The following is a 27961-nucleotide window of genomic DNA, read 5'->3' as shown; positions in this document are numbered from 1 at the left end:
AATGGGAACACAGAGGTCTTTGGCATTTTGTCATAACCACTTTCATACCAGAAGTATTATGAAACCACCTTTCTGACCCAGGGACGTCTGACAAGACTTAAAATACAAATCACTGTGCTTGTGGAAAGGTCAACAACCAAGACTCTGGAGCCAGAATGTTCCAGAGCCAAGCAGGCAAACTTGAGATAATAACTTTCCTTTTCTGAGCTTCTTTCCTTGTGGGTAATGACACCACTAATGACACAGAACTGTCATGAGATGTGAACAGGGCAGGGCCTGTCAAGCCCAGGGTGATTCTAAACCCCATATTCCATTAAAGACAGAATACTGGTGTTACTGTTACCTAAGACAGGTGTAAAACACATATCCTCCCCACACACGATCCCACTCTATCCTCCAACTTCATAGCTGGGGTGAAGCTGGGGGAAGGTGAGGGTCTGGGTGGGACAAGGTTCAAAGATGCCTGTGGCACAGAGGACATCATAATACAAATGAGAGACACAAGATGGAACTGTCTGTTCTAACATAGCTTTGTTCATATGGCTGGAAAAAGAAGCATCTTTCTTTGAGTCTTCAGAGTCAATACAGCACAGTGGTTAAGAGCGTGCACTCTGAAACTCTGCCTGTTACCGGTCATGTAAAAACCCCATAGTGGAGGGCCTGAACATCAGACATAATTAAAAGTTGTGAGATTGAAGGAAAACAGACTGGCTCCAAATTGGGAAAGGAGTACGTCAAGGCTGTATATTGTCACTCTGCTTATTTAACTTACATGCAGAGTACATCATGTGAAATGCTGGGCTGGATGAAGCACAAGCTGGAATTAAGATTGCTGGGAGAAATATCAATAACCTGAGATATGCAGATGACACCACCCTTATGGCAGAAAGTGAAGAAGAACTAAGGACACTCTTGATGAAAGTGAAAGAGGAGAGTGAAAAAGACGGCTTAAAACTCAACATTCAAAAAATGAGGATCATGGCATCTGGTCCCATCACTTCATGGGAAATAGATGGGGAAACAATGGAAAAAGTGAGAGACTTTATTTTCTTGGGCTCCAAAATCACTGCAGATGGTGATTGCAGCCATTAAATTAAAAGATGCCTACTCTTTGGAAGAAAAGCTATGACCAACCTAGACAGCATATTGAAAAGCAGAGACATTACTTTGCTGACAAAGGTCCATCTAGTGGAAGCTATGGTTTTTCCAATAGTAATGTATGGATGGGAGAGTTGGACTATAAAGAAAGCTGAGTGCTGAAGTATTGATGCTTTTGAGCTGTGGTGTTGAAGAAGATTCTTGAGAGTCCCTTGGACTGTGAGGAGATCCAACCAGTCCATCCTAAAGGAAATCAGTCCTGAATATTCACTGGAAGGAATGATGCTGAAGCTGAAGCTCAAATCATTTGGCCACCTGATGTGAGTAGCTGACTCATTGGCAAAGACCCTGATGCTGGGAAAGATTGAAGGCAAGAGAAGGGGATGACAGAGGATGAGATGGTTGGATGGCATCACCGACTCTACGGACATGGGTTTGGGTGGACTCCAGGAGCTGGTGATGGATAGGGAGGCCTGGTGTGCTGCGGTTCATGGGGCCGGAAAGAGTTGGACATGACTGAGCAACTGAACTGAACTGAAGAACATATTGTTTTCGACTGTCTTTTCAACTTTTATGTTTTTATATGCAGCTATTAAAATTTCTTTGTAAGTCAAAAAATAAAATAAATAAAATAAAATTTCATTTATGGCAAATTAAAAGCAAAGTGGAAGACCTGCTAACTTTAGGGTGAAACTCCCTGGCCTAGCAGGGAAACCAGTGAAGCCCTGCCAGTAAATAGAGGCTCAGTGTTCTGAAAAATTAACAACAAAGACCTAGGAGAATGACCGATATAGTTTCACTACACACTCATAGACTGATTCATCTATTCTGACAGTATCCACCCACCATGACAGAACTACAAGCCATTTGGCCCCAGTAACAAATGATAAGATACTTCTTGAAGAAAAGTTCACTTTACTATTTCAGCAAAACTTATCTGGATACTTCTACATGGTCAAACAATGATTATAACAATCCAGTCAGATTCCACTAGTGTTTACACGGAGGACCCTCCTCATTCCTTTATCCCTATCCTCCTTATTGATCCAGAGGGTCTGTGTGTGGTACTCACACTGTGAACTGTCTCAGAATCCATAATCCCAATGCAAGGGGGTGTGGGTTCGATCCCCGGTCAGGGAACTAAGATCCCACATGTCTCACAGCATGGCCAAACAACAACGACAACAAAAACACGACAACAGCAATCAGCCATGATGCTTTTGTGTGACTTAAGACAATTTAAACTCTCTGAACTTCAGTCTTCTCATTTACCGAGGGATGTATCAGTTCCCTTCTGGAGTTGACACTGATAAGAACAAAAACCAAGAGCAACGCTGGGCTGCAAAAAATGATGGATATTATTTTTGCTCTTGTTACTTTTACATATCAACCCCAACAGGTTCACAAACAAATGCCTGTGTTCATAAAAGCAGGCCACTTAAAGGAACGCAAAGCTGCAACACCAGTAGCCTCGTTGGAAATGCTTCTGTAAAAAATGAGGCTGTGCGCCTGCTGGAGCACTGAGACGCGCCTCCCCACCCTGGCATCTCCCTCCGCCGTTTCACACTGGCTGCTGGCCCTGTTGTTCCCACCTGATGAGTCAGCCCAGATGGGGTTTCTAATTTGCATGCGTGGCCATGTGTCAGGGTTGTCAGTGCCAGTCTTTATGGCACCCAGAAAAGCACCCTTTGCCGGTAAAATGAAGGCTCCTTCTCAAGAGCCAGTATAGGATGGGATGCCATCAAAGATGCCTGACACCTAGGGCAGTGGGTCCTCCTCCTTTTTGACTGGAGGCTGTATTTGATTTTCTTCACATTTGTGTTGCTTGATTAAATGACATCGGGTGGAAGCAGGCTTGCAAGCTTCTCCTGCAGCTTGAAATGACAGAGGTAATTTAAAACCTTCAGACCAGAAAATCTGCTATGCAGTATCACACTGGGGTGAGGGTCTCTGCAGAGAGAATTTTTCTGATGGGTGAGACCTGACCCAGCTACGAGTTCCAAGCTGTCTAAGGATAGGGGCAGGGTTGGAAAACAAACACAACTCACAGGTCTTTTGTGTAGAGAGGTCAGAGGCAAGGGATGGAACCCCAGAGCTTGTACCTCACAGGGCCAGGTGTTAAACACTGGCTCATCTCTTATGAGTGACCGTCAGCAATTCATCTGACCTCTCTGAGCACTGGTTTCCTCATCTTAAAAATTAATGGTCGTGAAGAACACATGGGGCCCTATAGGGAGAGCGCATGGCACAGTGCATAAGGCATGGGAAGCACCAACTCCTTTTAAAATTATAATTGTAATTATTAAAAGAATCGTGACTTATCAAGACGCTGCCATTGAGAAGCAGATGCATCAAAAGGGAAGACGATCCCCAAGACCACCAAGCTGGTTTGCAGAAACCGTGACAACACCACAACAGAACCAGAGACTGCTCCTTCTGGCCCACTGTCCAACCCACCCTGCCAACATATTTGCATACAATTTAATTCTAGGATATATATGCATATGAACTGATAAGGCCCTCTACACAGAGATGACTAAATTATCTTATTGTTGCTTTGAATACTCCACACATATTAACAACCACCACAATATCACAGGAGGAATAAAGGAGGCATATTTCTTACAAGCCAGTCTGAGTCAGGCACCATACCAGAGGCTTTATATGCAGTGTCGCATTCTATCTGGATAATACTCATAAAAGGTGGTCATTATCTCCTCTACTATTCCTTTGAGGAAACTGAAGTTCATAAAAGAAAAAAACAAAACTAAACACTCATAGACTTGTAGCTTGTAGCTAGAACTGAAATACAGACTCATGGCTATGTAACTCCAAAGATAAAAATATATTTATATATTTCAAATTAAGGCCAACTCAAAATAAAATGGCACGTGTACCCCAGCGCTCACTGCAGCACTATTTACAGCAGCCCGGACACGGAAGCAGCAAAATGTCTATCAACAGATAAAGAAAAGAAGGTGTGACACGTGTATACAACGGAGTACCACACAGCCATCAAAAGGGACGGAGCCGAATCATCTGCAGAGTCAGGTGGACCCAGAGGGCGTCATACAGAGCGAAATAAGTCAGAGAGAGGAACACAGATATCACAGGAGTACCACACAGCCATCAAAAGGGACGGAGCCGAATCATCTGCAGAGACAGAGGCGGACCCAGAGGGCGTCACACAGAGCGAAATAAGTCAGAGAGAGGAACACAGATATCACAGGAATACCACACAGCCATAAAAAGGGACGGAGCCGAATCATCTGCAGAGACAGGTGGACCCAGAGGGCGTCACACAGAGTGAAATAAGTCAGAGAGAGGAACACAGATATCACAAAGGAGTACCACACAGCCATCAAAAGGGATGGAGCCGAATCATCTGCAGAGACAGGTGGACCCAGAGGGCGTCACACAGAGTGAAATAAGTCAGAGAGAGGAACACAGATATCACAAAGGAGTACCACACAGCCATCAAAAGGGATGGAGCCGAATCATCTGCAGAGACAGGTGGACCCAGAGGGCGTCACACAGAGTGAAATAAGTCAGAGAGAGGAACACAGATATCACAACGGAGTACCACACAGCCATAAAAAGTGATGGAGCCAAATCATCTGCAGAGACAGAGGCGGACGCAGAGGGCATCACACAGAGCGAAATAAGTCAGAGAGAGGAATACAGATATCACAAACTAATACATACATGTGGCTGCTGCTGCTGCTAAGTCACTTCAGTCGTGTCCAACTCTGTGCGACCCCATAGACGGCAGCCCACCAGGCTCCTCCGTCCTTGGGATTCTCCAGGCAAGAACACTGGAGAGGGTTGCCATTTCCTTCTCCAATGTATGACAGTGAAAAGTGAAAGTGAAGTCGCTCAGTCGTGTCCGACTCTTAGCGACCCCATGGACTGCAGCCTACCAGGCTCCTCCGTCCATGCGATTTTCCAGGCAAGAGTACTGGAGTGGGTTGCCATTGCCTTCTCCACATATACGTGGAATCTAGAAAAAATAGATTATCTTATTTTCAAAATAGAAAGAGACACAGGGGTAGAGAACAAACACATGGATGCCACAGGATGACAGATGAGGGTCAGGATGCATATTGGTATTATTGATGTATATTGACTGGCACCATTGATATTATGTGTAAAATAGATAACTAATGAGAACCTACTGCACAGCACAGGGAACTCTACTCAGTGCTCTGTGGGGACCTGAATGGGAAGGAAATCCAAAAACGAGGACAAATATGTATGCACATGGCTGATTCACTTTGCCATACAGTAGAAATTAATACAACATTGTAAAGCAGCTATACTTCAACAAAAACTAACTTGAAACAAATCAAGGTCATTTCATATATATACTGGCCACCTGCAAATGCAAGTGGGGTGCAGTGATGGCTCATAATAACAGGAAGAATCCGAACATTCCATCATGCCAGTGATAATAATGTGGAAAAAATGTGCAACCTGTGTGTCCACTTTATCCACATGCTTGCTACTCAGTTATGGTCAACTGGAAATTAACCTATGCCAAGTACAAAGCATCAAGACAGGGACTGAGGGCCCAGAGACAAACGAGAAAACAGTCCCTGCCCTTAAGGAGCTTACAGTCTAGCAGATATGAAAATTGATTTCACAAATTATTCTAATCATAGGGAGGCTCTCAGAGTTTTCAAGAAGATGAGATGAAGAGCAAGGTTAGATCAGAGTGGGAGATGTTGGCTCCACTACAAAGCAGGGGTCCATCCAAGGTAGAAGTGAATTAAATCTTGTCCTTAAAAATAGCACAGTATACTGGAAAGACCTCATATGTCAAGAGACAGGAGTGCAAGCCAGGTGTTCAAGTCCAGTGAAGACATCAGAGTAGCTGGACCAGAGAGGGGTAACAAATGTCACCCATTTTCAGCATGCCCGCATTATAATGCTGGTCTCCAGGAAACAAGGCTAGACCCTTGTTCAATAGAACCACAATGTGCTTCTTAGGTATTAGAGTGCAGGCTTTGCCCCAGAGCGTGACTGAGATCTTAGCAGACAGGGGTGCTCTGGAACAGAATTGTGTTCCTGTTACATGTAGCTGATGCAGCTATGCGTGAGTTCACCTGACTTCTGTAGGGTTTGACCCATCTCACAGGTGTAGGTTAGAACTGATGAAGCTTAGTGCCATGTTGGCTCACCCTTGAAGAATGGGTAGATCTTGGCCATGCTGGGAAGATGGAATGATATTTTAAAGTGGAAAAGCAACTTAGAGACCTTGCAGAGGGGTGGTTTCTGGAGAGCGTGAGTGAGAACAGTAGGGAGCTAAGTTTGGCTGGACTGCAGGATGGGGTAGGAGGAACTATAAATACTTATTTCCCAAATATTTACTCAAATGTGCATGCTCACTCAGTCATGTCCAACTCTTTGTGAAACCTTGGATTGTATCCTGCCAGGTTCCGCTGTCCATGAGATTCTCCAGGCAAGAATACTGGAGTGGGTTGCCATTTCTTCCTCCAGGGGATCTTCCTGAACCAGGAGTCTAACTCTTGCCTGTTAGGTCTCCTTCATTGGCAGAAGGCTGCTTTACTACTAGTACTACCATTTGCTATTATAAACAGCAAGATACCCAAGATAACCTCCCCCACCAGAGGATTTAAGTGTCATGGCTAAAGATATCAACTGTGAAATCAAAGAGAGTTTGGTCCCACATTCATCACCTCCCAGCTGTTTGACCTTAAGAAAGTTACTCAATGTCTCTGAGCTACCATTTCCTCCCTTCCAGCATGCAGATAAACCATTAGACCGAACTGCTAGTGTTTCCTAAGGGTGACATACGATAGTTTAGCACAGCACAGAGTCAGTCCTCAATAATCGTTGGCTGAATTAATCATCACCATGATTATTCTAATAAAGGTAGTTTTGTGGAAGGCATTGTGCAACACCGGGGAAGACCAATCTCTGGAGTTAAACCTGGGTTTGAATCCTGGCTCTGCCACCTGCCAGGAGTGTGACATTGGGAAAATCATTGCACCTCTCTGAGCCTCTGTTTTTTCATTTGTCAAAGAGGGGTAGCAACACCCATTTGGTAGGTCTGTTGGAAGAACAAATGTGATAATGTATGAAAAGTGCCTCCACTCCACGTCTACTCAGAAAATATAAAATTCTTCAGACTTCATTTTGGATGATATTACCTTCTACTCTGCTTTCTTCCTGAAAAAAACACAAGGAATCTGGTGTGAGTCATATATCATGCATGGGCTATGATGACGAGTAAGTGGGTACTAAATCTGTGTTAAAAACAGCTTGAAAGATGATGAGTGCACAGACAGAGACAGACGAATAAACACACTCGCCAACTGTTCTCTCAGAGGAACCCCTGACCGATTTCCAGCCCTTTCCAAGGAGAACGTGTCTCTTTTGAGAAAACACTGTCACTACCCTGCTTAATTTTCTTCCCTTGGCTGCTATGTCTCTTGATTGCCTTTTGCTATAAAAACTAACAGGAGTTTGAAGGCATCCTGGAGACTTCAAGGAATTTCCTTGTCTGCATAAAAACGTCCACTTCCTCACCCATCAGATCTTTATTACTGCAAAACCGTTCAGACAGAACCACCACGAAGACGTCCCTGAGCTCCAGTTGACTAAGACATGTGCTCTATAATTACCATGGGGGAGGCGTTTTGAAACCAAAATACCCTTCTATGAGGCCAATTGTCTCTGCCAGCGGAGGAGGCCTTGGGGTGAGAAGGCCTCTGGGTTTGGCTGTGAGGCTCAGAGGAAGCGGGAGGTGTTTAGAAGGCACCACAATGCCCAGCCAAGCCTCCGCTCTCTGGTCACAACTGTGAATGCTAATACAAGCGTGATGAGCACTTGTGGACAAGCCCTGGGCTCAGTGCAAGTGAGACCTGGGTCAGGAAGTTAAGAGACAGATGACACCATTTAAACGTTAAGTGAACTGAACAGATGGACAAGAGAAAAGAGTCCCAAATGTTTAAGAGCAGAATTCAGAGGCAGCTTAAGGAAGCTGAACCCAGGGATGCTAGCTCAAATCTGGTGTGCCTCTCACCCTGGTGGGCAAATAGACTGCTCCTTGATGGGCTGGGTTTGCTCAGTCTCTCCCTAAGCAAACTCTCCAACCATTCTTCCTCTCCTGCCCCACCATCTACCAGCCCCTACCCCATCACCGACACCTTCTTCTCTGACGATAAAGCTGAGGCATCTGCTTGTATTTCTGCAGCCAGGCACCAGCTGCTCGATTTTACTATCAGTTGCCTTTTCTTACATTTCTCCCTTAATCTACAATCAAGGGGCCTTGAGTTCAAAACTCTGGCTGCTGGGATAGGCCCTTCAGGGCCATGCCAGTCGTCTTTATGGATAGCAATCCACCACTTCAGTGTCCTCCCTGCCCTTGAGGACTGGGCAAGACAAACACCCAACCAATATCTGCAAGGGCAGGGCCCGCAGGGAAGCCCCAGGCAGTCTGGATCCACAAAGGACACTGGAGAGAGCTCCCTGCATGGTCTCAATCTCAACACTGTCCGACCAGAAGGCGCTGCTCTGTCCAGTGAAATGAGCACAACTTCCGGCAACCAAGCCCTGACCCTACAGTGAGCGCAGCTCAGTCCAGGAGGACACCCTCTGTCCAGGGGTCAGTGAATCACCTAAGTGCAGCCATCTTCATCTTACCAATGAAGGGAACAAGTCCTCAGAGGTCAAGTGGCTTTCCCAAGGCTCTGCTGCTCATAATTAGCTGAGTGGGAACTGAGAGACCCCATCCAGCCTCAAAGCCCGTGTCCTCTCCCCACCTCACTTTTTCATAGTAAGACGTGTATCCTGGAGGCGATCGATCACCTCCAGAGTGAGCTGTCAGCCCTTCTCAATAAATCTGTCATTCTTATCCTCAAGTCCTTGGCACATCACACATAGTGGGTGCTAGGGAACGTTACTTAACACTGAGTCCCCAAAACATGAAGAACTGAGTAACGAATGGCACAGATCATAAATGCAGTAAATACTACATGCTTCCTTCAGCATGCATTTTGTCACTTGACCCAGGCATACAAGGCACTAATCGAGAGTCTCTGGGTGGTTTTAACCAATGATGTGCCAAACCCCAAGTAGCTGACTTTATGACTTAGTTCTCAAGAAATAAAATGGCCCTACTATCTTCAGGATGACAGAAAACAGCTTCACTTCTTTCTAAAAGCGTGTCTAATAGTCATCATTATCTGAGATTACAGGTGAGGAAAAAGTTCAAACAGGTTGATTGACTTTCCTAAGGCCACACAGCCAAGAAGCAGCAGAGATGGGATTAAAAACAAGGTTTGTCAGACTTGTTAAACCACATAACCCCACAGTAGAGAGAGATCTTCCGAAGCTGAGCATAACACAGTCACACCTTAATAACCTCACACTGAAGACAAATGAGTGAAAACGTGAAAGGAAAAAAAAATGTCTTTACACTTGAGTGACCTGCTGAGTTCCCAAAGCACTGGGTTTTGTTTGTTTGGTTTGGTTTGGTTTCTACTTCTTTTATAGCAGGTTGAGTTGAAGCTGGGATACAGAAATGTAACAGAATCGGGGTGATCCCCCAAGAACCCTGAGATGGATTGTTTTTGTTGCTATGCATGCATGCTCAGTCGTGTCCGACTCTGTGTGACCCCACGGACTGCAGCCTGCCAGGCTCCTCTGCCCATAGGATTCTCCAGGGAAGTTTACTGGAGTGGGCAGCCATGCCCTCCTCCAGGGGATCTTCCCAACCCAGGGATTGAGCCCATGCCTCCTCAGTGATGCCCTGAAGTCAGTTTTAAGGGGAAGCAGGAGTTCAGAGAGAAACCTATATATGACAAAAGGAGGTGACCTGCCACTCATCCCAGGTGAAGAGATTGGCGAAAGTGTGGAGGTAGATGGGCCTGGCCAGGTCAGACTTTGCTGTTACATGTGCTTCAGGAGGGGCGGCGAGCGTGTGTGTTGGGGCAGAATCCAGGGTTGATGGAGAGGAGTCAGACAGCATCTACTAGGCACCGGGCACCAGGATAGATACTGTCACATAAACGACACCATTCAACCCTGGCAGTCATGCTATTGAGGTGCCACATCCCACTGCACAAGAGATGAACCTGAAAGTCATGGTCAAACCAGCCCATCTGTTGAGGAGGTAGAACTGGGATTGGGACCCGGGCCTGGTTGGAAAGAGCACACTCATCCTCTGTACCACTCTGCCCTGCCTGAGTTCAGGCAACGGGTGCATTATGATGCCATTAACCCTGACAAGTGAAGACCCGGTGAAGGTGTGTGTGGTCTGTTACGGGGCTGGGAAGAGACCGGAGTGAACACAGAGCACAGTCAACCCATGCCGGAGTCAGGAGGAGCCCGCTGAACTCCAAACCAATTTAACTGGACTCCGAATACACCAGAGGAAAAATGACCTCTAAATGAATGCAGCCAGCTGCAAGGTCACAAAAGGCACCGCCTCCTTCCAGATCTGAGGCAGGGGAAGGCACTTGAAACTGTGCTCGTGACAGAGTCCTCCAGGTGACTTTAAAGGGCCAGTGCCAATCACACGGCTCTTAGAACACAGCCACGCAGACCTCCGGGAGAGGAGAGGACGTCCGAGAGGGCGGCTGAGCAGGAGGCTGTGACACCTGGCGGAGACTCCACTTTTAGCACAATGAAGTGGATAATTAAAGACTGACTCCAAAAACGACAGAACCAAGGTCCCTCCTCGAAGTCCAGAGCACCCAGTTCTGCATGACAGAGTTCAGATACACCTGCTAGTGCAATTATTTAAACAAATATACATGCGTGCCCACAAACATGCGCACACAACCAGGCATGTCCACAACTATGCATGTCAGAGACATGTGTGTGTGCCCATGCATGCTCACAAATGTAAGCACACAGGACCACAGGCATGGGCACATGGAAACAAGCATGACCACAACCATACATGCCCACAAACACGGGTGCACGCACCATGCACTGCAAACATGCAAGCACGAGATTCAGAACCAACTGCACTCAAGTTTCATGTCCACAGACCCGCAATCTGTCCTTCCTTAAGTTCCATGCTGCAGCGACCTGCACTGATTCTTCAGATATGCCTGCAATGTTTTTTCTTTGAAAGTTTGGACCATGAAGAATAGTAGAAGAATGCACTCACTTGTAGGGAGCATCCTTTTTTTTAACTGGAGGATAACTGCTTTACAATGTTGTGTTAGTTTCTGCTGTACACCAGTGTGAACCAGCCATAGGCAGACATATATCCCCTCCCTCGTGAGCCTCCCTCCCACGCGCCCCCCCCCCCCCATCCTACCCCTCTAGGTCATCAGAGAGCACCGAATGTTAGGGAGGATCTTAAGTACTGAAATTCATCAGTGAAAGGGACCGATAAAAATCACAGCATCTGTGCAGCTTACATCTTAGCAGGAGGATCAAATAAAGGAGGAAGGGACAAATGAGTTCTGTCCATGGTACGTGGGAAGGTAATGCGGAGAAGTTGTGCGGTTAGAGTGTGATCAAAGAAGGTGACAAGAATAGACTTGATGGAGGTGAGAAGTTTTGCTCTTCAAACATACTAGGGAAGAACGTTCCGGATAGAGGGAGATACCCCAAAGGCCCCGGGTTGGTGGCCAGAGTGGGAGTGGGGGACGGAGGGCAGTGCTGGAGAACAGGCAGGTGTCCAGAGTGGCTGGAGTGTCAGGAAGGGGCTTAGAGGCCATCCCAGGGACTCGGGATGCCATCCTGAGTGAAACAGGGAGTCGAGTCACTGGGAAGTTTTGAGCAGAGAAGTGACACTCCCTGACTTAGGTCCTAAAAGGACCCTCTGGCTGCCGTGCTGACAACAGAGGAAAGAGGGGACAGGGAGGAAGCAGAGCCTGGGAGAGCAGCGGAAGGCATCCAGAGAGGAAGGACAGAGCCTTGTGGAGGGTCTGGGGTACCTGGTGAATGTAAGTCCAAGGCACTGCCCGACGCATAAGAAGCACCAGGAGTAACTCTGAGGTTCTTCTGTGTGTGGCTGTCTGTGATTCTCCAAGACAAGATGCCTGAGAAGCTACAACGGAAGACCTTCAGTGGCACCCCGAGGCCATGCAGAACCAGGTAGTCTTTTTAAAAATATAATTCACATGGATATTTTAAATTCAAACACAATTAGAACATGGTTTAAGTACATGAATCCTTGGCTTCAGAAGAACAACAGAGGTGGTAGATAGTAACAAAAATATATACAGCCCTGTAGCTTCTTCTGTTGATGAAACAGTGTTACCTCTACAGAATCAAATATTGCAGTGGAAAAATTCTCTATTCATTCAAGACTTTTTCCAGAACAGAGGTGATTATTACACACACACACACACACACACACACACATTTGAAGGGCTTCCCAGGCACAATGATAAAGAATCCGTCTGCCAGTGCAGGAGATGAAAAAGACTCGGGTTCAATCCTTGGGCCAGGAAGATCCTCTGGAGCAGGAAATGGTAACCCTCCTCCAGTCTTCTTGCCTGGGAAATCCCATGGACAGAGGAGCCTGGTGGGCTACAGTCCCTGGGGTTGCAAAGAGTCACACAGGACTGAGCAGACACACCACACACACGCATGCCTGAAAGTCCAAGCACAAGCAGTAACACGCTAGAGATTCTGGCCCTCGCTCACCTTTCCAGCAGTCACAGCGGCCTTATTTCAGCTTCTGGATGAAGCTGCTCCTTCCAGGGCCTCATACCTGCCCTTTCTTCCTGCTTTCTTTCCTCCCACTCGTCCTTGGCTATCATTTTTCAAGTAACTTTCAAGTCTCCTTTTAAATGTTCCTTCCTCCATGAGATCCCTCCTGAGCCCTCACCTATTAATAAATGAAGCATCTCCTGTCATACTTCTTACGGCCACCTGCACTTCACATCACAGCACACGCTTCATACCGAACTGGCTCCTTTAGAAAAGGGAGCTTAGATTCAATGACTGTCTTGCCCAGTGGACTAACGTTCTGTGAGAACAGGGACTGCTTTGTTTGGGTCATCGCCCTGAAAACACCACCCAGAACTGTGTCAACTACACAACTGACCCTCAATGAATACTGTTGCACTGTTCAATACAGAGAAGAGGAGGGTCAAAATATTTCAACCCAGATCATCCATTTGTCAACAAGCTTTTATTGGGCTTCACTGTGTGCCAGCCCTGAGTGGCAAGCCTGGGAACCAGGAGTGGATGGAACCTGGATGCCAAGACCTAGCACGTAATGAGGAGGTGGGTGGTTGGCACTAGTGGTGGGACAAAGGGAGGCCTGAAGGATGCTCCTGCTGAGGCTAAACTATAATAAAGTCTCCTGAGATAGGTGGTATCTTAGAAGGGACAAAGACAACGTGAGCAGGAGTCAGCAGGGAGAACACTGCAGCAGCTGTGGGGCAGGCACAAGGCCTGGATGCAACAGAACGTGCAAAACCCCGGCTAATTTCCAGTGCACAGGGTGGGTGGGAGGCAAGGAAGCTGCCAGAACCATGAGAGGACTTCCCTGGGGGTCCAGTGGTTGAGAGGCAACTTGCTAACGCAGGGGTCATGAGTTTGATCCTCAGCCCGGGAAGATTTCACATGCCGTTAGCACTGTACTCACAGAGAGGGACAACGCGCCTCTCCTCCAGCGAGGAGGCCATGCAGCAAGGAGCCCTCCTGCAGTCTCCTGAGATTTTTGAGTTGCTTTTCAGATAGTCCAGGTAGCAGCCCTTGGTCACCCACCATCCACTCTGCTTACACATCTACAGGTGCTGCTGGCTAGTCAGGACTGGACTCAGACACACCAGTTCTGGGAGAATCAAAGACTGGTAAAGAATTGGCACAGCCTTAGCGACCCTGTGATCCTGCGCCCAGCTGTGTCAACTCAAATGTTGTCCCATCAAATGTGACCCTCTGTTCTTTCATCTGCATAACAGTCCACATAATCATAACCCTGACCTCATTAGGTTGCTTGAAGAATTGAATGAGATAATAAATATGAAGCCTAAAAGAATTTCAGGCTCAGGGTTCAAAAAACGTTAGCCAATGTCATGTTTATACATTTACTGATGGTTCCCAGTGGTTTTCAAACAGATGCAATGATACCCCCGTGTCCTGATGAACAGCCTCGGAGGGCACACCTCGAGAAATGTTGACCAAACCAACTCTACTTTTCCCTTTTATATTTCAGGTTTCCTTGAAGATTCATCCTGAGGAAAGGAAGTCAAAAGCTTTTCACAAATGTTTGAAGGTTTATGATCGAATATATCATCACCTTTTCATCAAATATGTAGTTTTCCAAGATTCTCAACCATCTGAACCCCATCTTCTTTAGGAGAACATTTGTGATGGTCAAAGCAGCCTGGCCCACTGAAGACAGGTCCACTAGAAAACATTTCCTGACATCAAGCACTTAAAATATGTCTTCCTTTCACTCCCACGGTCTTAGTTCTGGTCTCAGTTGAAGAAACTATTGATGAATCTCTTTCATGTTCCTGGAAGATTATTAGTGATCCTGAAATGGTGATCACAATCCTGAATCCTCCCCAGTTCATTTAATTACTCCTTGTTGGGCATAGCTGGGGCATCATTTTTAAGCTTAGAGAACTTGGGCTTGTCAACACGCTGCCAGGTGTCCTGGATGTGAGGCACTGAGAGGCATTCAAAGTCCCTGAGACGTGGCCGCAGCCTAGATGAGGGAGTGATGCCCAGCCTCCCTCTGGCACCAGGACTGGACAACGCAAGCCAAGACGTCTGAGTTGGGCAAGTCCTTCCCAAGCTCACTCTGGACTAATGCCACTTGCGAAGTTACCGCCAACAAAACGAATGGTGTCTGTGAGTTTCCTCAGTTCTTCAGTCCCCGGGAAGATGTGTGGATGTAGAGGTCCAGGATACGGGCTTTGGAAGGGAAGCCATGTGGCTTCTGAGAAAGCGTGTGGGGTTGGAAGTGAGACAGACTTGGAATGGAAGCTGTAGTAGTCCACATGGCTTCAGTCATTTTGTTTTACTGTTTGTCAAAGGCGGTTTGCTCATGTGTAAAATGGGAAAGATAATATCTGCTTCTCCAGGATAATTAAATGAAATGATGGAGATAAAATGCCTAGCTCAGTTCCCAGGATACTGCAAGGACTAAGCTCAGGCCAATTCATTTCTTGTTTCTTTTCCTGTTGCTTACTTCCCCACCATTTGCATAGGTCGGGCCACCCATTACCTATTTGATATCTGCGTGATGAGAGGAAGCATAAATAGGGGGGTGAAGGGATGGATATGTGGAGAGATGAACGGTCAAATCTCAAGAGAGGTGATTCTGTGGCCCCTTCTGCAGGCTGAGATAAGGAGTGTGGAGTCAGCGATGCAAAGCACGCACAAGAATATATGAGCTCCGCAGCAAGCTGGAGGCGGGCTTAAATCCTGGGCTGACACCAGCAGTAGGGCTCCTTCAGGCAAATTGTGTAATAACCATAATGATGATAAGGATAAATAATAACTGGATAGCTCAAAATCATCGAACACAACACACACACATGTAATTTTTTGTTCACAAAAACCACAGGAGGTAGATACTACCGTTATCTGGCTTTCATTTGTGGAGAGATGAAGTCATGTGTCCAGGACCATATTGCCCTGGGGGTTCGGGATCAGGACCCAGAATCAGATGCTCTGAAACCAGAGCCCAAACATCAGCCACTGAGCAAGCCCCTTTGAATTTTCCTTGTGTGCTCATCTAAGAAGTGTCCTCAGTCATACGGTATCTCAAAAAGGCAAACTAAAAATCCAGTTCGACATTCTTAATACAAATAGAGGGCAATAAATGTCACCTCGGATCCTTCACCAACATCAGCATTCATATTGCTTATTCTTCAAAAGAAGGCTTTGGGACAAAATGGAAAAAAGTAATGTACCATCCTCCCCCCACCCCCAGTTAATTCCAACTTTGGACAGTTTTGCAAATCTACCCTTGTGATGGATGGACAATAGCATGAAGGAAAAAGCAACCTCCAAGAGATGTTCCTTGGAACATTAGTATCACACAGCCCACTCCACATGTGTGCACACACACACATAAATACACATGTGTGTGTGCACACATCTGTGATATCATGAGTAGAGAAATACTGTTGCAAGGAACACCCCAAGAGAGGACTCTGGCAGGAGACCATGGAGGGATTAATGTTCCATGGAAGACACGGGATCTTTTGGTTATGAGAGAAGAGTTATTGATTAGGAATCAGGAAATCTGAGATCCTGGGAAGACTTTTCCACTCTGCAGCTGTCTGTTACAAGGCAAAGCATCATTTCTCTGCACCCAGTTTCCTCATTCATATGAGGCAAACTTGAAAGAGCTGATGGGAGAGCATCCCAGGCAATAGGAACAGACAGCACAAAGGCTCTAAGGGAGGGCCATGTCCAGTATAATCAAGAAACTACAGAGAGACTATTGCAGCCGGAGGTAAGCAAAAGAGGGAACGAGTAAACCAGCTGTATGGACTTTGGCTTCATTCATAGCCAACTGGAGAACAGCGAGTTGGAACAGAGAAGCACCACCATCTGACTCAGGCTTTGCAAGGACCGTGTGGCTTCTGCGTTGTGGGGAAACTAGACATGGGCATGGATCAGTAGGATCAGCTGGGGAGATTATGGTGCAATCCAGATGGAACTTGATGGTGGCTAGAACCAGAGAGCTTTAGCAGTAGAGGTGAGAAATGTTATGTTCTGCATAACCTTGGACGATAAAGCCAGTAGGATTTCTGGATAAAGTGGACATGACGTGTGAGGTAGAGAGAAGTCATGAGTTGCTCTAAGATGTTGACTTCAACAACAAGAAGGACGGAGGTGCCATGAAGTGAGATGGGGTTGTTTGTTGGAAGAGGTTTGGGAGGGCAGGAGATCAGGTTTGCTGTTTGGATAGGTCAAGTTTAAGACGCCTTAAGACAGCAAGATGACGATGGATGGAGGACACCTACTGGGCAAGTGTGAAACTGAGAAGAGAGGAGAAACTGATGACCTAACAGGGAAGTCAGTAGCTTATAGGCGGGCTTTCCAGGTGGCTTCCTCAGAGAAGGCAATGGCACCCCACTCCAGTACTCTTGCCTAGAAAGTCCCATGGACAGAGGAGCCTGGTAGGCTGCAATCCATGGTGTCGCAAAGAGTCAGACACGACTGAGCGACTTCACACTTTTACTTTCCAGGTGGCCATAGTGGTAAAGAACCTACCTGCCAACGCAGGAGACGTAAGAGATGTGGGCTTGATCTTTAGGTCCGGAAGATCCCCTGGAGGAGGGCATGGCAACCCACTCCAGTATTCCTGCCTGGAGGATTCCATGAGGGGCCTGGAGGGCTACTGCAGAGTCGGACACAACTGAAGTGACTTAGCACAACACAGCTTATAGGTGGTATTTAAATCCACTGGACCAGGTGACCCAGGGAGTGAATGTAGGAAGGCACTGCCAAACTGATTGGTGAAAGCCTGGGCTGCTGAAAGAGATGTATTTTGATAACAGATAATAAGAGATGTGTTTTAATAATAGATAATAAATACCAAGCACCGTGCACAGACTTCTGCTATTTATTCCTTGTATTTGGTAAGTACAGCTCAGTCTATGAACGCGGGGCCCCTCTTGGGCCCGAGGTATCCATTCATCTTCTCTCCTTCCCTCCTCCTCCCCTGTCTCTAAACACTGGAGTCTGAAGATTTATTTCAGTTGGGGTAGACAGAGACAGGAAGAAATCCCATTTTGGCATGCACGCCTATGCTTAATCCTTATTGCTCAATCTATTTTCTCAATACCCTGCCCTAAGAGAGTATTAGGAACTTTCCCAGCTATAAATAAAGGACACTGGCTCCATTTCATTACTGTTTCTTATGGGTCTAGAGCTCACTAAGTCATCTGCAGACAGAAATCAGGGGTGGGATCTGAGCTTTATACAGGCCTCAGAAGCTACCAGTCAATAGGATTTGGAATGCAAAGAGAAACTTCCTTGTCACAAGGCTCAGTAAATATCCCCTTTGTCATCATGACTGGACTCAGGTAAGTAACCTCACCCAATGACTAGGATTCAAATGTATGAGTGTCAACTGTCTGTCAGGCAGTGCTTACATTCTCCATGCTTCAGCCAAAGGATGTTTTAACCCAAATTTGATCCTCTCTTAAAACATGCCATACTCTCCCCTCCTATACCATCCTTGGGACTTCCCTGGTGGCTCAGATGGCAAAGAATCCACCTGCAATGTAGGAGACCCATATTAGCTCCCTGGGTTGGGAAGATCCCCTGGAGAAGGGAACGGCAACCCACTCTAGTATTCCTGCCTGGACAGTTTCACAGGCAGAGCAACGTGGCGGGCTACAGTCCATGGGGTTGCAGAGTCAGACACGACTGAGCAACTATCACTTACGCTTTTTCCTTCATGCTATCCCTAGAGGAGAAAGTTCAAACAAAACACCTTGGTCTGTATTTCCAGACCTGCCCCTCCAGCCAGGAGCCTTCTCTGTGTATCTTCCCCAACCTCAGCAGCATCAGCTCAGACAGGCCATCAAGTGATGGGTGACTGTGCTCATCAGCCCATCAGCCCGATTTTGGCTTGATTACATTGAACAGCAAACCTGCTTTACCATGTCAGCTTTAGGTGGTAGCTCTCCCCAGTGCCTGGTGCAGTTTCCCTCTTCGGGACCAGTTCACATCTAGAATCGCAGACCATGCGCCCACCACACACACACACAAGCAGCTCCGACAAAGGTTCTGTCTGTTTCACTAGGGGCCATCTGCACCACAGTTGCATGGGAGGGACGCCACACATTTCTTCTTGAGAAGGATGACAACAGAGAAAGCTTTACTGGGTAGAAAAGGGGGATGGCGTCATGCACCTGGTAATGTACGTATGACTGATGCAGGGCACCCAAAACTGGCGCTCTGTGACAACCTGGGGGTGGGGTGGGGAGGGCAGTGGGAGGGGGCTCAGTATGGAGGTGATAGCTGTATGCCTAAGGCCAGTTCATGCTAACGTATGGTAAAAACCATCACAATATTGTAAAGCAATCATCCTCCTATTTAAATAAGTAAAATAGGACAACTAGCACATTCTTCAACTGAGGTTCAGCCCAATAAATATTAATCGTATAAAACTCAAAAAGAAAAAAGAGAAGGAGGGGGCAAGAGATCATCTCTGAGGATTCCATTCACTGAAAGATCTTTTGTCAAGGAAGTGTGAATAGATTTGGGTAAGAAAATGCCTCTGGGGCCTGCCAGTCATTGGCCAAGGGGATCTAATTTCCAGTACATCATCCTCTGATTGTTCAAGGTAAACAGACAGTGTCAGGCAGCCAGGAAAGGAAGTCTGAGTGAGAGTCCCCCTAAAAGTTGTGCTCTGAAGTCGTGTTGTTTGCGGAAGTGGGAGCATTTAAAGAAGTGGTAGTGGGGAGTGTCGGTCAGAACATCTGAGCACCTCTGTCTGCTCCGAGTGGAGCAAAACAAGCCCAGCGGGGCAGAAAGCACGTGTGGACTCTGGGGTGCAGGCCACCCCAGGAGAAGCCCTTCACCTGGCCACTTGCACCAAGTGCAAAGCTGAACCAGACCTGGAACTCCTGTCCGTCTGTGCTTCCTCTGTGATTGTGGATAACACTGCATCCTTGCAGAACTGAGGGCTTATGTGATGCTCTTTGTAATGGGCTTCCCTGGTGGCTTGGTGGTGAAAGAATCTGCCCTCAATGCAGGAGACCCAGGGTCAATCCCTGGGTTGGATTTTACAGTTTTCAACCCCAAATACATTGTGGTTGACTCTAGTGGGATGAGACAAAAAAGTTTCATGCAGTGGAACCAAAGAGACTTTTCTCAAAGAGAATAGAGAATGTCCCCCTTTCTTGGAACACACAGCATGCTGATGAAAGTTAAGTTCTATCTGTATTTAGAAGGAGCTGCAAAGGACCAGCCTTGCAAGGGTGTCTTCTCATTTTCCCAAAGTTCCCAAACAGTAACTTCAGGGACCTGAGTGTCAGTCGCTGGGACATGTGGAGCCACTCAGACACCAGCGACATGGGAGATTGTTACATCCCTACCGTTCACAAATGCTCCTCAACAGAAGGTGGAGATCTGCCTGATGCCATGAAGACTCTTAATTGGTGTTTAATTCCTCTAAGCTTGGCAAATGCCTTCTGCAGAAGTCTAACAGGAGACGGAACAGGGATCTGGGGGTAAGTGGGGACGGGTTGGCTGAAGATTATGCCCTCCCTCACCTCACTGGATGATAAAAGTGCTTGGTCAATTTACATTCCCATCAATAGGGAGAGTGAAAGTCGCTCAGTCATGTCCAACTCTTTGTGACCTCATGGACTATACAGTCCATGGAATTCTCCAGGCCAGAATACTGGAGCGGGTAGCCTTTCCCTTCTCCAGGGGATCTTCCCAACCCAGAAATTGAACCCAGGTTTCCTGCATTGCTGGTGGATTCTTTACCAGCTGAGCCACAAGGGAAGTTCAAGAATACTGGAGTGGGTAGCCTATCCCTTCTCCAGCGGATCTTCCCACCCCAGGAATCAAACTGGGGTCTCCTGCATTGCAGGTGGATTCTTTACCAACCAAGCTATCAGGGAAGCCAACAGCACACCCTGTCCAGTAGAATCTAGAAAAATGGTACAGATAAACCTATTTGCAGGGCAGGAATAGAGATGCAGACATAGAGAACAGGCCCGTGGACATGGGAAGTAGAGGAGGGTGGGATGACTTGGGAGAATAAGATTGGCATATATACACTACCATGTGTGAAACTGATAGCCAGTGGGAAGCTGTTGTGTAAAATAGGGAGCTCGGCTCACTGCTCTGTGATGACCGAGGTGGGTGGGGATGGGGGTTGGGGGTGAGAGGCTCAAGAGGGAGGGGATATATGTATACACATAACTGATTCACTTACTAGTACAGCAGAAACCAACACAACATTGTAAAGCAATTATACTCTAATTTTTTTTTTTAAGGTGCTTGGTCAAAGAGTATGCATCTTCGTCAACATCACCGGAGACTTAGAACCAAGGCGACTTCCCTTGGGGCTCAGCTGGTAAAGAATCCGCCTGCAATGCAGGAGACCTGGGTTCGATCCCTGGGTTGGGAAGATCCCCTGGAGAAGGGAAAGGCTACCCACTCCAGTATTCTGGCCTGGAGAATTCCATGGACCGTATAGTCCATGGGGTTGCAAAGAGTCAGACACGATTGAGCGACTTTCACTTCACTTTCACTAGAACCAAGACACATGGGGAAAGTTCTTCATTTTCAGGGTGTACTGTTTATATTATTAAGAGTAAAGTGCTTCCTAGTTATTCAAGAACAAAAATGTCACGGTAACGTCTGAATAATGAAATGCATTTTAATATGTGAAAAAAGAAGCAAAACATCCAAAAATAGAGCACTGGTTAAATAAATTATGATGGAGTTATATGACAGAATTCTTTGCAGCTGTTAATCATGTTGTAAAGGGACATACAGGTGATGAAAAATGTTCACCACGTGGAAAGAGAGAAAATAGAGAACAAATCAACATTTTTTTTTTTTTTTTTTTGGCCAAGTACACAGCATGTGGGATCTTAGTCCCCTGACCAGGGATCAAACATGTAGCCCCTGCAGTAGAAGCATGGAGTCCTAACCACAGGACCACCAGGAAAGTCCAATATTTTACATTTTTGTAAAGGAAAACACATGTGCATATGAAATAATGTTTGCCCAGTGAAAAAGGAGAGGAAGAGGGATGGAGTTCTGATTACAAAAGTGATGATATGTATCATGAAAAGTAAAAAAAAGTACAAGGATGAAAATGTCACCATAATTCTTTCAATAGGCAAAACTGCTTTATATGTATGTGTGTGTGTGTGCCATTAAAAGTTAAAAATGAGAAAATGATGAAGTACATTTACAGTTGCTTTTGAGCAACATTTGACAACTGATGGGAACACAAACAGAGCAGCTAAGGAGCTCACTGTCTTACATCTACCCCTCCGACCCAAGGTGCACTCAAAGACCCTTCCAGGAAAGAAACATGCTGTAGTTCAGTGGCCCTCTAGTGACGACAGTATTTTGCTAGCTGCCCGACCAGGTCAGCTCCAGCCCTGGCACTAACCAGCTGAGGACCATCTGGTGCAGATTTCAGTTGTGACCAATGAGAGAGAAAGGCTAGGATGGGCTTAGCCCACCTTACCAGCACTGCCAAGCCTCGTTCTCCCTAACTAGATGCTTTACAAACATCACTCATGACTTCTTGTGTACGTGTGTGTGTGTGGTTATTTATTTTTAATTGTGTTGTGCCATATATCAGTATGAATGTGTATTGTGTATTGTGTTGGTTTTGCCATACATCAACATGAATCAGCCATAGGCATACATAAGATACTGCCAAACTAGAAACTGAGGCCAGAGAGTCAGTGATGAGCCCACGGGTTCCCGGCTCGTAACAGAAGATGAGGAAGCAGACCTGAGATCTCTGACTCTTAGACCAGATCTGTGTCTCTGCTTTTTCCTCCATACCAGGTTCATGACCACGTGCCCTTTCGCTCCCCTTGAGAGGCTTGAGTGAGCACCGTAGTGAGCACAGAACTAAAGGGGCCTGCACCCCCCACCGGCTTTCTGGTCCATCTTTACTCCTCCAGGAGGTTATCAGGCCCTGTGGGTGGCTCTGAGCTCACAGAGATGTTTCAACCTCTGCAGGCCAACTCTTAGCCCCCTGGAAGAGTCTTTTCTCTACAGATCTGCTGAGCGTATCCTCAGCCGGGGTTAAGAGGATAAAAGGCTTAGAGCCATAGGCTTATGCAGTCACAGATTCAAAGTGGGAAAAAAATGGGGGAAAAAAGTGGGACAGGGTAATTGTTAACAGGAATGTGGATTTGCTAGAAAAGTAATCCGGACGGTCCAGCTGCATAAGCCTGTGGGTGTCTGATGTCTGTTCCCTCTCCATAGGAATAATTTTTTTTTAATGCCATTTCATGGGGAAAGAGAGATCAAATTTTTATTAAAATAATATCATGGAATTTCACAGAAAGAAAGACACTTAAAGATCACTGAGTCTATCTACTCTCCCTTGTGCTAGATGGAACCATTGGCAGCAAGTGATAAAAGTCCCAAATCAAACCATGTGTAATCCCTCCTCCCTTTCTAAAGGTGGGAAGGACTGAAAAGAACAGCAACAAATTTTAATAAGAAAAGTGAAGAGAAGGATTGTTTCTGGCAGAATCAGACAAATCAATTCATTGATCTCTGGCAAGCAAAGATAATTGTATTTCTGAGTCTATTAAGGCACATCAGGGCTAGTTAGCTAATTTCACAGGGAGCTTAGCTGTCACTGGACATCAGGGTACAATGGGAAATGTCAGGGCAACAACACAAGACGGCATTTTCTTTCAGGAGCCACTTGACTTAGGAGTGAACCGTTTTCACTTCAGCAGAGATGAGGCAAGTGAGTTTTTTCAGAGGGGATTTCAACCCTAATATTTCTATGATATTTGGGCTTACACATCAGGCCTTGATTATGGGTCCTTTTTGTGCAACTCTTCTGTGGGCAGGACAAAATTTACATGTAAAATCATCTAAAACTTCTGGGCAGAAAAATCTTCTAAATGACGTTGTAAAGAAGGAATGGAGGAAATTCAGGAAATGAAGCTTAATATCAAGCAATGAAAACCTTCACACACATTACAGTCATGTGCAAGTGAGTGGATGACAGAATAAAACATAAAAGATACTCTTTAGAAGCAGGGGGAAAGAGGATTCACAAAAACTGGGCTGAACAGAGTAGGTGAATATCAATCAACACACAGAAGTAGTTTGGAGAGGAGGTTATATTTGAGCTGGAGCTTGCAGAGGGTAGAACTGTCAAGGCAGCTATCAATATCAGGGGCAGGAGGGTCTGAGCGCAACAATAATATAGTAGAAGTTTAAGATCAAACCACTGAGAGTCTGAGCACTGGGCTGAGAGTGAGAACAGAAGGAAGCTGGGGGGGTTTTAAACAGGGAAGCAAGATGGTAACATCAACCCGTTGGGGTAATAACGCCACTATCCATTCTGAAGGAGATCAGCCCTGGGATTTCTTTGGAAGGAATGATGCTGAAGCTGAAACTCCAGTACTTTGGCCACCTCAGGCAAAGAGTTGACTCATTGGAAAAGACTCTGATGCTGGGAGGGATTGGGGGCAGGAGGAGAAGGGGACGACAGAGGATGAGATGGCTGGATGGCATCACGGACTCGATGGACATGAGTCTGAGTGAACTTTGGGAGTTGGTGATGGACAGGGAGGCCTGGCATGCTGTGATTCATGGGGTCACAAAGAGTCGGGCATAACTGAGCGACTGAACTGAACCGAACTTAACTGAACAGTGTGAAGGACAGACTGGAAGCCAGGATTCACAGGTAGAAGGGACTATTTGGATAGCTTCTACTCGATACCAGTTTCCCTATTAGCTGCTTGCTCCGCATGTATTAACTAAAGCAGTTAGCGCCCTACCTGATCAGATTACCCCACGAGATGGACTTTGTCATCACCATTTTAGAATGATAGCTGGTTCACGTTGTCAGAGCCTATACGTGGCAGAGCCTGACGTCAAAGCCAGGTCTGACACACAGCCAGGCTCCCCAGTACCTCCCCATCCTGCCTTTTTATCAGGATGAGCCTCACCACCAAGCACAGAGGTGACCATTCATGAAGCTTTTGACTGGTCTCAGGAGATGCTTTTCCTTTGAGAATTCACCTTAGCCCTTAGCCCTAAATCCTTGAGCTCACCTCCGTGTAGACTTGAGATAAATCAAGTTGATTGTTCAACATCACCAAAAAGTAGTATACATTCTGGAACTAGAAAAACCTAATGATAAACATAAAAGTGCTGTAAGCAAGTAACTCCCCAATCAGGAAAATCCCCGGTCAGTATTCTCAGTTCTGTAGCCATGTGATTTCCACAGAGCATCTCATACAACACAGCATCTCACAGCAAACCAAGAGTGGGGGAGGTGGCTGGGACCTCCCTGGTGCTCCAGTGGCTAAGACCCCACGCTCCCAAGGCAGGGGGCCTGGGTCTGATCGCTGGTCAGGGAACGAGATCCCACACGCCACTACTAAAGATCCTACTTGTTCTAAGACCTAGTGCAACCAAATAATTTTTTCTTTTTTTAAAGAAGAGGGTTGTCTGTCTTGGCAGACAGGGTAAATGAACTGGCATATCTGGACAGAGGCTCAAGAAGCCTCTCATTAGCTGGAGAAACCAAGTGGAACACAGATTACCACAGTCAAACACAGTTCAAAGAAGGACACGTTCCTTCTTCTCCAAGCCCCAGCTCTATTCCCTACCATCCAAGGACAGCATGGAGCACACATCCCCCAAGCCCACTTTCTCTCTCTTTGATGACATCAGGAGATCATCCGCCGCCTTTCACCCAGGCCCCCACTGCGCCCACGAGGTCTGGACAGCAGGCATCACATCCACATGGAGTGCCTGCTAGGAAAGTAATTACATTTCACATACACAGGGAGCCTGGGAGGTTCAGAGCAGAAAAGTCCTTAGCCCCTTAGCTCCAGGGGTCATGCCTATCAGGAACTCCCCTGGCAGAGACAGAATCCTGGCTAGCATCAAGCCCAGCCTGTCCACAGCTCCCTGCTCACAGAATCCAGGGGGCTGGGGACCATCTACATCAAGGTCTTCCCGGAGATGGGATCTTAGTGAAGTGAAGTGAAGTCGCTCAGTCGTGTCTGACTCTTTTCGACCCCAAGGACTGTAGCCTACCAGGCTCCTCCATCCATGGGATTTTCCAGGCAAGAGTACTGGAGTGGGGTGCCATTTCCCTCTCCAGGAGATCTTCCCCACCCAGGGATCGAACCCAGGTCTCCTGCATTATAGACAGATGCTTTACTGTCTGAGCCACCAGGGATGGGATCTTAGGGAACTTAGGGATCTTAAAACTCCTGCCATCCCCTCCTGAGAAGTCTAACAGACTTCATCCAAAAGTTGTCCTGGCCTGTCCCTGAACATAGCTAAACTGAAACCCACTCTCAAGCAACTCTGATCATACAATTATGCCCCCATCCACACTAAAGTGTGCCTAGATTTCCACACTCCTTGACTCCATGAAATAGAAGTATTAAGAGATGAAAGAGAGCTGCGAGAGTCTTCCTTGCTCTGGGAGATGACATGGACCAGTGGTCTCCAAGCTTCAGGATTTGCATATTTACCCATAAAAATATTTTCAGGCATGCAGCCCCAATATATGTGTGTTTATTTATATCATATGCATGTACAGTTCTACTCATAAATGGTATGTGTTATAAAGATATTTAAAAGATAAGAAATATGATAATTGATGGTTTAAAAATAATTATTTTATGTGTTAATGGAGCACATAACTTTTTGTAACATACACAATACTCAAAATATATATAGCATATATAACATAGATATACAGTGGTAAGTATACATATGGTGATATACAATTATAAAAAGTATATGTATTATATATTAAAATATACATATAAAAAAGTAGAATAGTGATTCAAAGTTCTGGTTTTAACTCGGCCAATTCAATATTAGATTTTGTCAGTGAACGTGGCTAAATAAGATGGCTTCCCAAACCATGTGGATATGGCAAGAGGAGTACCACAGACTTACTGGATAACTCGTGATTTCCATATTCATTTTCAGCCAGTTTTATCTCCTGCACAGAGCTCTCTTTGTGCCCTGGATGTGCCACTTTGAACTGTCTTGCTAACAATAATGATTTCACACAAGCCTCGGTCAATATCTGAAGGTCAATAGACAGCTCAGATGAGGTGCATTATTAATAATTAGGGTTACAAGTCCATACGTGAGTTCACATGCCTCAGTCTACCAAGTGCTGGCTCTGAGGAACTGGTCACTCTTTGTCAGTGTGGGATTCAAATGCCAAAGTCAGAGTACAGCCTCAAAAAAGTGAACCCAGCTGTATTTTAATTGTGTATTTTTAAAAGACATTGTAAATTCTCAGTTTCTGAGCGATCTGGGTACAGGTGTATGATATGTGGTTTGGTGAGCTGGCCTCTACAAATATTGATCCTACAGACACCTTTTTATCAGAGTCACACAGGCAAGCTTCATTTCCAATCAATTCACCTTCCTTAAGTGCTGACTGACAGATGTCATGGGAATAGCAAGTAGGTAGAGGTGCAGGAGGAAGAGAGAAATTAGCATTTGCTGGTCTTTGTCAACTTATGGCTCATTTTCAAGTGCACTAAAAGTCTGGGTTTTCCACTTGGCAAGAAAAAAAATCATACAAATTCTTTTCTCGTGAACACAAAATTCCCTCTGACGTCTCCTCACCACCGTCATCTCCTGCCAGAGGAAAACCAAAACAAGAGAAAGCAACAAACAGCAATATAAGGAAGCACGGCTAGCAAGAGCATACTCACCCTCTCTGAAACAGATCCACATTGTAAAATTTATGTAGCTCTACAGAAAACTCAACCGTTCCTTGTACTTCCGACATGATCTTCTTGGTTCATTACCTAAAGAAAAAGAGGGAAATGAAGAGCTTGAGGTCTCATCAGCCAAACACAGCCAGCCTGGGCTTCTACAACTGGACCCCAAGCAGCGCTGATGCAGACGGACAAGAGCGTCTGGCCGATGGACCATAATGTGTCCACTGGATGTCATCACTCAGGGGGGTTCCTTTCAGAAGAAAGACACAGAGAGAGGAGATGACTTACATGATGCCAAGCAGCTCACACTTCTAAGAACTAGGACTCAGACCCAGATACCCTAGTTTCTAAAGCTGGGCTAGCCCCCTGCCCTTCCTTACCTGTCAGCACCTGGAGGCACTACCATCTGGCTATGAGCACACGCATAATGACCAACAGTGCAACAATCCCTGCTCTACTTGTGTGACCTTGAGCAGGTCAGTGAACTTTGCCCA

The 27961-nt window shown here is 46.2% G+C and overlaps 1 protein-coding gene across 1 annotated transcript in view; it reads right to left on the bottom strand.

Annotated features, from left to right (window-relative positions):
- The window catches only part of FAM135B (family with sequence similarity 135 member B), a 156438-nt gene extending 128903 nt beyond the window's left edge, over positions 1–27535 (bottom strand). The window contains exon 1 of the mRNA XM_068983823.1: positions 27459–27535. Within this exon, the coding sequence (XP_068839924.1) occupies positions 27459–27535 (77 nt within the window). The remainder of the gene's footprint in view (positions 1–27458) is intronic.
- Between the last annotated feature and the right edge of the window lie 426 nt (positions 27536–27961).

This window comes from Capricornis sumatraensis, chromosome 11 (assembly GCF_032405125.1).
Source record: "Capricornis sumatraensis isolate serow.1 chromosome 11, serow.2, whole genome shotgun sequence".
NCBI classification, from domain to species: Eukaryota; Metazoa; Chordata; class Mammalia; order Artiodactyla; family Bovidae; genus Capricornis; species Capricornis sumatraensis.
Note: the sequence above shows the minus strand (reverse complement) of the source record. Positions and strands in the feature narration are given on the sequence as shown.